The sequence below is a fragment of the Oncorhynchus tshawytscha genome, linkage group LG13 (assembly GCF_018296145.1).
Source record: "Oncorhynchus tshawytscha isolate Ot180627B linkage group LG13, Otsh_v2.0, whole genome shotgun sequence".
NCBI classification, from domain to species: Eukaryota; Metazoa; Chordata; class Actinopteri; order Salmoniformes; family Salmonidae; genus Oncorhynchus; species Oncorhynchus tshawytscha.
This window is the reverse complement of record NC_056441.1, coordinates 11,831,098-11,843,090: the sequence shown is the minus strand read 5'-3', so window position 1 is coordinate 11,843,090 and position 11,993 is coordinate 11,831,098. Positions and strand designations below refer to the sequence as shown.

Here is an 11,993-nt window from a genome sequence, read left to right as displayed (position 1 = left end):
CTATGAGCAGTTACTGCCTTTTTGCTTAGTAGGGCAGTATAGATTTTCAATGAAGCACCACTGCCCTTGATCTTGGGCAGAGTGTACCTCAAGGATACCAGCCATGGTGAGTTCTCCACTATTTCCCTAATGGCATCCTATTTCTTATATACTGTAGTGCACTACTGTTAACCAGCACCCCCATGGACTTTGGTCAAAAGTAGTGCACCATAAAGGGAATATAGTGCCATTTGGGAAACACATCTATTATCCGTTTATCTCTTAAGGTCTATCTTGACCCTTTCCTCACCCCCTGAGCTCAGATCCCATTACAGGCTTTCTTCATGGTCCTGTCCCTGTTCCGGTCACCAACTGTGTGAAGAATGACCTTCACTGGTGCTTTGCTGGAAATGGTCTTATAAATACGCATAGCAAAAGTATGTGGACACGGCTTCCAATTAGTGTATTCGGCTTTTTCAGCCACACCCGTTGCTGACAGGTGGATATAATCGAGCACCCAGCCATGCAATCTCCATAGACAAACATTGGCAGTAAAATGGCCTTACTGAAGAGCTCAGTGACTTTCAACAGGGCAGTGTCATAAGATGCTGCCTTTCCAACAAGTCAGTTCGTCAAATTTCTGCCTTGCTAGAGCTGCCCTGGTCAACTGTAAGTGCTGTTATTGTGAAATGGAATCTATTCGCTACAATGGCTCAGCCGTGAAGTGGTAGGCCACACAAACTCACAGAGTGGGACTGCTGAAGAAAGTAGCACGTAAAAAACGTCTGTCCTTGGTAGCAATACTCACTACCAAGTTCAAAACTGCCTCTGGAACAACGTCAGAACAACGGGACAATAACTGATTGTCGGGAAATGGATTTCCATGGCCAAGCAGCTGCACATGAGCCTAACATCACCATGTGCTATGCCAAGCGTCAGCTGGAGTGGTGTACAGCTCACCACCATTGGACTCTGGAGCAGTGGAAAGGCGTTCTCTGGAGTGATGAATCACACTTCACCATCTGGCAGTCCGACGGACAAATCTGGTTTGCCAGGAGAACGCTACTTGCTTCAATGCCAACTGTGAAGTTTGGTGGAGGAGAGATAATAGTTTTTCATGGTTCGGGCTAGGTCCCTTGGTTCTAGTGAAGGGAAATCTTAATGCTTAACACAGTTTGGGGAAGGTCCTTTCCTGTTTCAACATGACAATGCCATTAACAATCATTTTAAATTTAAATGTTTAAAAATGTAATTTAACCTTTATTTAACTATGCAAGTTAGTTAAGAACAAATTCTTATTTACAATGCCGGCCTACTCCAGGCCAAACCCGGATGACCCTGGTTTGTCAAGATCGATGTGGAAGAACTTGACTGGCCTAAACAAAGCCCTGACCTCAACCCCGTCGAACACCTTTGGGATGAATGAAAGACAACTGCGAGCCAGGCCTAATCGCCCAACACCAGTGCCTGACCTCACTAATGCTTGTGGCGGTATGGAAGCCCCCGCAGCAATGTTCCAACATCTAATGGAAAGCCTTCCCAGAAGAGTGGAGACTGATTTAACAGCAATGTTCCAACATCTAGTGGAAAGCCTTCCCAGAAGAGTGGAGACTGATATAACAGCAATGTTCCAACATCTAATGGAAAGCCTTCCCAGAAGAGTGGAGACTGATATAACAGCAATGTTCCAACATCTAGTGGAAAGCCTTCCCAGAAGAGTGGAGACTGATATAACAGCAATGTTCCAACATCTAGTGGAAAGCCTTCCCAGAAGAGTGGAGACTGTTATAGCAGCAATGTTCCAACATCTAATGGAAAGCCTTCCCAGAAAAGTGGTGGCTGTTATTTCAGCAAAGGGGGGGACCAACTCCATATTAATGCCCATGATTTTGGAATGAGATGTTCGACGAAACTGTTACCCACGCGATGTCGTGTATGTCATTATGTCCTTTTGATGTAAGATCTTCTCCCATTGTGTAAAATTCTTGACAGTTACGGCGAACTGACATCAAAATGCCGAAACTGGTACCCACACTACTGTAAGTGCACATTAGAATGGGAGGCAGGTAGTCGAGGGAAATCATAACAGCTCACTCACAAAGTAATTAACGAAGCGAGAATCTGTGGAATTTACAGACACACTCTAGAATAAGATACAAATTGTTTTAGGTGCATATTCTACTAGTTATAAATGTTGCAGAAGTTTTAGTACAGCAGAATGTTGGTAAAACCATGATCATGTGTTCCAACTGTGTTTGATTGAGACAAAACAATCTTAAAAGCCCAATACACAGTGCATATGCATAAATCATTCATGATGTAAGCACATTATATTTAATTCATCTAACAAAGAACATGTTAAATGTTTAATTGAACTGGGAACATCAATGCTTTATGGTGAGCAGTAAATTTGCTGGCTAAACAGTGAAATGTTATTGGCTTCCTCTACATTCTATCTAAAGGGAGTTATTAGGTCTCACACTATGAGGACTCCCATTTGGTTCTCTATATCCGCTAGCTTTTCCCAGGATCTGCTTATTCCCACTATGAGACAATAATATCACCCACAGCCTGCAGCACTCAAAATAACTCATTTCTCTAGAAGTTGTTAGCTGAGATAACAAGATGCTAGCACACATAGACTGGCTTCAGACAGAGAGATGCTAGCATAGACTGGCTGTAGACAGAGAGATCCTAGCATAGACTGGCTGTAGACAGAGAGATGCTAGCATAGACTGGCTGTAGACAGAGAGATGCTAGCATAGACTGGCTGTAGACAGAGAGATGCTAGCATAGACTGGCTGTAGACAGAGAGATGCTAGCACACATAGACTGGCTGCAGACAGAGAGATGCTAGCACACATAGACTGGCTGCAGACAGAAAAATGCTAGCACACATAGACTGGCTGCAGACAGAGAAATGCTAGCACACATAGACTTGCTGCAGACAGAGAGATGCTAGCACACGTAGACTTGCTGCAGACAGAGAAATGCTAGCACACGAGACTTGCTGCAGACAGAGAAATGGTAGTACACGTAGATTTGCTGCAGACAGAGAGATGCTAGCACACATAGACTGGCTGCAGACAGAGAAATGCTAGCACACATAGACTTGCTGCAGACAGAGAGATGCTAGCACACATAGACTTGCTGCAGACAGAGAAATGCTAGCACACATAGACTTGCTGCAGACAGAGAGATGCTAGCACACATAGACTTGCTGCAGACAGAGAGATGCTAGCACACATAGACTGGCTGCAGACAGAGAAATGCTAGCACACATAGACTTGCTGCAGACAGAGAGATGCTAGCACACATAGACTTGCTGCAGACAGAGAAATGCTAGCACACATAGACTTGCTGCAGACAGAGAAATGCTATCACACATAGACTTGCTGCAGACAGAGAGATGCTAGCACACATAGACTTGCTGCAGACAGAGAAATGCTAGCACACATAGACGTGCTGCAGACAGAGAAATGCTAGCACACATAGACTTGCTGCAGACAGAGAGATGCTAGCACACATAGACTTGCTGCAGACAGAGAGATGCTAGCACACATAGACGTGCTGCAGACAGAGAAATGCTAGCACACATAGACGTGCTGCAGACAGAGAAATGCTAGCACACATAGACTTGCTGCAGACAGAGAAATGCTAGCACACATAGACTTGCTGCAGACAGAGAAATGCTAGCACACATAGACGTGCTGCAGACAGAGAAATGCTAGCACACATAGACTGGCTGCAGACAGAGAAATGCTAGCACACATAGACTTGCTGCAGACAGAGAAATGCTAGCACACATAGACTGGCTGCAGAATCCTCAAGAGCTGAAAAAAACTGTTGTATCATTGTAGAGAGAAGCCAGGAGAAGAGCGTATCATATGCTCCCTGCAGTGCTGAGAGAAAGTATGTTTTTCTCTCTCCCTCTCTCTCTCTCTGTGTGTGTGTGTGTGTGTGTGTGTGTGTGTGTGTGTGTGTGTGTGTGTGTGTGTGTGTGTGTGTGCACACATGATTCAACTGCACGAGCAGTTGGTGGTTTAGTGTAGCACAATGATTTAAAACCACTCAAACCATACCACATAGAGAGAGAGAGAGATAGAGAGAGATAAGAGAGGGAAGAAAGAGAGATCGAATGAAAGGCAGAGTGGAAGAAAGCAAGAGAGAGAACGAGAGGGGGGAGATTGGTTTAAAGATAGAGAGAGAACAGGAGAGAAAAATAAAAGAGACAGAAAGAGAGAGAGACAATGAGCGAGGAGGAGTGCAATGACATGTACAGTCAACACTATCAAGCAAAATGCAAATGGCTCTTCTGTTCTGGAATCTCTAATTATGGGGCATAAGAAATAATGATGGCTATGACTACCCATAAACCTCTGAAACACTCATGTGTATCTAATGGGGTGAAAAACAATAGTTAAAGTAAATTGAGGACAAGTCTGGAAATGCTGACATCTTATCGTGTGTTTAGAATGCAGGGAATGTGTTTAGAATGCAGGGAATGTGTTTAGAATGCAGGGAATGTGTTTAGAATGTAGGGAATGTGTTTAGAATGCAGGGAATGTGTTTAGAATGTAGGGAATGTGTTTAGAATGCAGGGAATGTGTTTAGAATGCAGGGAATGTGTTTAGAATGCAGGGAATGTGTTTAGAATGAAGGGAATGTGTTTAGAATGAAGGGAATGTGTTTAGAATGAAGGGAATGTGTTTAGAATGCAGGGAATGTGTTTAGAATGCAGGGAATGTGTTTAGAATGCAGGGAATGTGTTTAGAATGCAGGGATAATGCAGGAATCTGAAAGACATGCATATGAAAATACGTCCTGTTTTTCACCTGAGATCTGAATATTGTCCACAGACTGTTCTGATTAGAAGTGATTTCGTTGCAGTATAAAACTCAAATGATGCGTTGTGCGCAAATGGATTCATCACGTGATTTGACAAAGATTTTAATACTCTTTCTTCTTAACAATATGTTAAAAATACACTATTTGTTTTGAAGAATAAGCATCAGAGCAACTTAATGTAAAGCGTTACCAAATCTCCTTTTCACCCTTCAAGTGTCTGTGCTGCTTCCCCGGTCAGTGTTTCTGCTAGAAGTATGAATGGATGTGAGGGGTCAACCCACAGTGACAGGGTCAAAAAGCAGGAAATCAGCTGCTAAATTAGCTCTTTTATTCTTCATTAGAGAAGGCCATTTAGCATGATGTAAAGTAATGGCACCAAGTGAGAAATTAAGAAGATAACTGCTCTCAGATCAGTATTTTAGGGATATGGAAGCTTCTGATAAACACTGAGTGTACAAAACATTAAGAACACCTGCTCTTTCCATGAGATAGACTGACCAGGTGAATCCAGGTGAAAGCCACGATCTCTTATTGATGTCACTTGTTAAATCCACTTCAATCAGTGTAGATGAAGAAGAGCAGACGGGTTAAAGAAGGATTTTTAAGCCTTGATACAATTGAGACATGGATTGTGTATGTGTGCCATTAAAAGGGTGAATGGCCAAAACAAAAGATTAAAGTGCCTTTGAACGGTGTATGGTAGTAGGTGCCAGGCACACTGGTTTGTGTCAAGAACTGCAACGCTGCTGGGTTTTTCATGCTCAACAGTTTCCCGTGTGTATCAAGAATGCTTCGCCACCTAAAGGACATACTTTCGACACCTTGTAGTCCATGCCCCGATGAATTGAGATTGTTCTGAAGGAAATGTTTTGTACACTCAGTGGGCTGTAGGGTCTTCTTGTAAAGTGATACCAAATTTCCTTTTCATCCTTCAAGTGCCTCTGTCCTGCTTCACCTGTCAGTGTTTCTGTGGGAATAGTATGAATGGATGTGAGGGGTTAATATCAAAAAACATATGTAAAAAAAATCAACTGCTAAATTAGCTCTTTTATTCTTCATTAGGGAAGGCCATTTAGCACGATGTAAAGTACTGGCACCAAGTGAGAAATTAAGAAGATAACTGCTCTCAGATCAGTATTTCAGGGATATTAAAGCTTCTGACAAACATCTACAATAATGCAGGCCTTCTACACAGCATCGTCTACAGTAATGCAGGCCTTCTACACAGCATCGTCTACAATAATGCAGGCCTTCTACACAGCATCGTCTACAGTAATGTAGGCCTTCTACACAGCATCGTCTACAGTAATGTAGGCCTTCTACACAGCATCGTCTACAGTAATGTAGGCCTTCTACACAGCATCGTCTACAGTAATGTAGGCCTTCTAGGCCTTCTACACAGCATCGTCTACAGTAATGTAGGCCTTCTACACAGCATCGTCTACAGTAATGTAGGCCTTCTATGTCTAGGCCCTTCTACACAGCATCGTCTACAGTAATGCAGGCCTTCTACACAGCATCGTCTACAGTAATGTAGGCCTTCTATACAGCATCGTCTACAGTAATGTAGGCCTTCTACACAGCATAATGCGTCTACAGTAATGTAGGCCTTCTACACAGCATCGTCTACAGTAATGTAGGCCTTCTACACAGCATCGTCTACAGTAATGTAGGCCTTCTACACAGCATGTCTAGGCCCTTCTACACAGCATCGTCTACAGTAATGTAGGCCTTCTACACAGCATCGTCTACAGTAATGCATCGTCTAGGGCCTTCTACACAGCATCGTCTACAGTAATGCAGGCCTTCTACACAGCATCGTCTACAGTAATGTAGGCCTTCTACACAGCATCGTCTACAGTAATGCAGGCCTTCTACACAGCATCGCATAATGTCTACAGTAATGCAGGCCTTCTACACAGCATCGTCTACAGTAATGTAGGCCTTCTACACAGCATCGTCTACAGTAATGTAGGCCTTCTACACAGCATCGTCTACAGTAATGCAGGCCTTCTACACAGCATCGTCTACAGTAATGCAGGCCTTCTACACAGCATCGTCTACAGTAATGTAGGCCTTCTACACAGCATCGTCTACAGTAATGTAGGCCTTCTACACAGCATCGTCTACAGTAATGCAGGCCTTCTACACAGCATCGTCTACAGTAATGTAGGCCTTCTACACAGCATCGTCTACAGTAATGTAGGCCTTCTACACAGCATCGTCTACAGTAATGCAGGCCTTCTACACAGCATCGTCTACAGTAATGTAGGCCTTCTACACAGCATCGTCTACAGTAATGTAGGCCTTCTAGGCCTTCTACACAGCATCGTCTACAGTAATGTAGGCCTTCTACACAGCATCGTCTACAGTAATGTAGGCCTTCTACACAGCATCGTCTACAGTAATGTAGGCCTTCTACACAGCATCGTCTACAGTAATGTAGGCCTTCTACACAGCATCGTCTACAGTAATGCAGGCCTTCTATACAGCATCGTCTACAGTAATGCAGGCCTTCTACACAGCATCGTCTACAGTAATGTAGGCCTTCTACACAGCATCGTCTACAGTAATGTAGGCCTTCTACACAGCATCGTCTACAGTAATGCAGGCCTTCTACACAGCATCGTCTACAGTAATGTAGGCCTTCTACACAGCATCGTCTACAGTAATGTAGGCCTTCTACACAGCATCTCTACAGTAATGTAGGCCTTCTACACAGCATCGTCTACAGTAATGTAGGCCTTCTACAGCATCGTCTAGCAGGCCTCGTCTACAGTAATGTAGGCCTCTACAGTAATGTAGGCCTTCTACACAGCATCGTCTACAGTAATGTAGGCCTTCTACACAGCATCGTCTACAGTAATGTAGGCCTTCTACACAGCATCGTCTACAGTAATGTAGGCCTTCTACACAGCATCTCTCAGTAATGCAGGCCTTCTAGCATCGTCTACAGTAATGCAGGCCTTCTATACAGCATCGTCTACAGTAATGTAGGCCTTCTACACAGCATCGTCTACAGTAATGTAGGCCTTCTACACAGCATCGTCTACAGTAATGTAGGCCTTCTACACATCGCATAATGCGGCCTTCTACAGTAATGTAGGCCTTCTACACAGCATCGTCTACAGTAATGTAGGCCTTCTACACAGCATAATGTAGGCCTTCTACACAGCATCGTCTACAGTAATGTAGGCCTTCTACACAGCATCGTCTACAGTAATGTAGGCCTTCTACACAGCATCGTCTACAGTAATGTAGGCCTTCTACACAGCATCGTCTACAGTAATGTAGGCCTTCTACACAGCATCGTCTACAGTAATGTTCTAGCATCGTCTACAGCCTTCTACACAGCATCGTCTACAGTAATGTAGGCCTTCTACACAGCATTGTCTACAGTAATGTAGGCCTTCTACACAGCATCGTCTACAGTAATGTAGGCCTTCTACACAGCATCGTCTACAGTAATGCAGGCCTTCTACACAGCATCGTCTACAGTAATGTAGGCCTTCTACACAGCATCGTCTACAGTAATGTAGGCCTTCTATACAGCATCGTCTACAGTAATGTAGGCCTTCTACACAGCATCGTCTACAGTAATGTAGGCCTTCTACACAGCATCGTCTACAGTAATGTAGGCCTTCTACACAGCATCGTCTACAGTAATGCAGGCCTTCTATACAGCATCGTCTACAATGTAATGTAGGCCTTCTACAGCAGCATAATGTAGGCCTCTACAGTAATGTAGGGCCTTCTACACAGCATCGTCTACAGTAATGTAGGCCTTCTACACAGCATCGTCTACAGTAATGTAGGCCTTCTACACAGCATCGTCTACAGTAATGTAGGCCTTCTACACAGCATCGTCTACAGTAATGTAGGCCTTCTACACAGCATCGTCTACAGTAATGTAGGCCTAATGTAGGCCTTCTACACAGCATCGTCTACAGTAATGTAGGCCTTCTACACAGCATCGTCTACAGTAATGTAGGCCTTCTACACAGCATCGTCTACAGTAATGTAGGCCTTCTACACAGCATCGTCTACAGTAATGTAGGCCTTCTACACAGCATCGTCTACAGTAATGTAGGCCTTCTACACAGCATCGTCTACAGTAATGTAGGCCTTCTACACAGCATCGTCTACAGTAATGTAGGCCTTCTACACAGCATCGTCTACAGTAATGTAGGCCTTCTACACAGCATCGTCTACAGTAATGTAGGCCTTCTACACAGCATCGTCTACAGTAATGTAGGCCTTCTACACAGCATCGTCTACATTAATGTAGGCCTTCTATACAGCATCGTCTACAGTAATGTAGGCCTTCTACACAGCATCGTCTACAGTAATGTAGGCCTTCTACACAGCATCGTCTACATTAGATACATGAAGAACTTCCTCTTCGTGTATCTGGGAGAGTACTAAATTAATATTTACTCTCTCACAGTTTTTAAATTAGCACTGATGAAGAGTCAGTAAAGAGTTTACTGTTATTAAAGGTATTGTCTGTTAAGAGAGCAAGGAAGGAAAACTTGCTAATTCTAACCACAATCTCTTCCACAGCAGGTTTCTCTATGTTTTTCCTCCAGAGATATTACAATATTTCTCTTTGTATCTCTCTCGCTCTCGCTCTATCCCTCCCTCCTCACTCCCTCTCTCTCTCTACCTAACTCACTTTCCTTCATTAGGGTGGTTGGCGTGCTGTTAATCACTCAGACACTAATTTACTACAAAGCCCTAAGCTTGAGGGGAAATAATCAAAGATATGGTTATTGTGGGGAAATGCTAGCTTATATCCAGCGGATGTGGCTGGTGTTTGAGAGATGAAACCTCCTTCTATTTCAGGTTGGAATCCCCCCAGTAAATACCAAGCTATGATGTGTGTGACAACCCCTTATATGGGTTGCAAGTGTTCACGAGGTGATGAACTATCAGTTTAGTAGAAGGTAACAGGTCACCAGGACCCGAGACCTTTGACAAAAGTAATTCATAGTGACAGCTTAGTGATTGAGAAAACCAGGGATGGTGGGATGGAAGAAGGGATTGAGGGAAGTGTATTGGCCATTTGACAAGTTGGTAGAGTTGGCTCTGGTCTGCTGCTTCCCTGATAATGTCTGTCCATCTCTCATCTGACTGGCTGTACTGACAGTCAATCTGTCCATCTCTAATCTGACTGGCTGTAGGGACAGTCAATCTGTCCATCTCTCATCTGACTGGCTGTACTGACAGTCAATCTGTCCATCTCTCATCTGACTGGCTGTACCAACAGTCAATCTGTCCATCTCTCATCTGACTGGCTGTACCAACAGTCAATCTGTCCATCTCTCATCTGACTGGCTGTACTGACAGTCAATCCGTCCATCTCTTATCTGACTGGCTATACTGACAGTCAATCTGTCCATCTCTCATCTGACTGGCTGTACTGACAGTCAATCTGTCCATCTCTCATCTGACTGGCTGTACTGACAGTCAATCCGTCCATCTCTTATCTGACTGGCTATACTGACAGTCAATCTGTCCATCTCTCATCTGACTGGCTGTACTGACAGTCAATCTGTCCATCTCTTATCTGACTGGCTGTAGGGAAAGGGGGATACCTGGTCAGTGTACAACTGGATGCCTTCAACTGAAATGTGTCTTTCTTATTTAACCCAACCCCTCTGAATCACAGAGGTGCGGAGGACTGCCTTAATCGACATCCACGGCACCCGGGCAACAGTGGGTTAACTGCCTTGCTCAGGGGAAGTACGACAGATTTTTACCTTGTCAACTCAGGGATTCAATCTTGCAACCTTTCGCTTACTGGCCCAATGCTCTAACCACTAGGCTACCTGCCACCCCTACACTCTAACCACTAGGCTACCTGCCACCCCTACACTCTATCCACTTGACTACCTGCCACCCCTACACTCTAACCACTAGGCTACCTGCCACCCCTACACTCTAACCACTAGGCTACCTGCCACCCCTACACTCTAACCACTAGGCGACCTGCCACCCCTACACTCTAACCACTAGGCTACCTGCCACCCCTACACTCTAACCACTAGGCGACCTGCCACCCCTACACTCTAACCACTAGGCTACCTGCCACCCCTACACTCTAACCACTAGGCTACCTGCCACCCCTGTAGTGACAGTATATCTGTCTATCTCTCATCTGACTGGCTGTGCTGATAGTTCCTCTGCCTCTCTAGCTCAATGCCTTTCCTCTGCCTCTATAACTCAATGCTGTTCCTCTGCCTCTATAACTCAATGCCTTTCCTCTGCCTCTCTAGCTCAATGCCTTTTCTCTGCCTCTCTAGCTCAATGCCTTTCCTCTGCCTCTCTAGCTCAAGTTCAATATAAGGTATAGTAGCTGCTAGAGAGCTGCTGAATGCATTCCAAGAACACACACACATTCACAATGAGATGCATTCATGTACACACACACACACACACACACACACACACACACAAAAAAATTTACCTTTAAAGTTGATCTTGAAGCCTATGGAGCCCACGCTCTCGTCTGATTGGAGATGGAGCCACATCTGATGGGTCATGCTGACGATGAGGTCAGGGACAAAGCTACCTGAGAGACTGGAAGGAGGAAGACAAGAACACACAGTTAGCCTGACACACACACACACTCACCCACATGCTCACAAGCACGCATAGACAAACACGCAAACAAACATACTCGCACGCACGCACAGACAAACACACAAACAAACATACTCGCACGCACGCACAGACAAACACACAAACAAACATACTCGCACGCACAGACAAACACACAAACAGACAGAAACGTTACCTGAGAGACTGGGGTGGGAACAATCTTTAAATCAGATTACACATCAAGTCAATGTTATGGGGGACTATAATAACTTCAAAGATTAATGTGAACATGTACCCCACCATGTACCCACCATGTGAATGTTAACATGTACCCCACCACGTACCCCACCATGTGAATGTTAACATGTACCCCACCATGTGAATGTTAACATGTACCCCACCACGTACCCCACCATGTGAATGTTAAAATGTACCCCAACCACATGAATGTTAACATGTACCCCACCACGTACCCCACCATGTACCCCACCATGTGAATGTTAAAATGTATCCCACCACGTACCCCAACCACATGAATGTTAACATGTACCCCAACCACATGA

General features: G+C 44.5%; 1 protein-coding gene across 1 annotated transcript in view; it reads right to left on the bottom strand.

The window, feature by feature from the left end:
* Positions 1 to 11,993, bottom strand: part of LOC112246006 (CUB and sushi domain-containing protein 3-like) — a 385,088-nt gene that overhangs the window by 281,210 nt on the left and 91,885 nt on the right. The window contains exon 7 of the mRNA XM_042295029.1: positions 11,297 to 11,409. Coding sequence (XP_042150963.1) covers positions 11,297 to 11,409 — 113 coding nt within the window. The remainder of the gene's footprint in view (positions 1 to 11,296; positions 11,410 to 11,993) is intronic.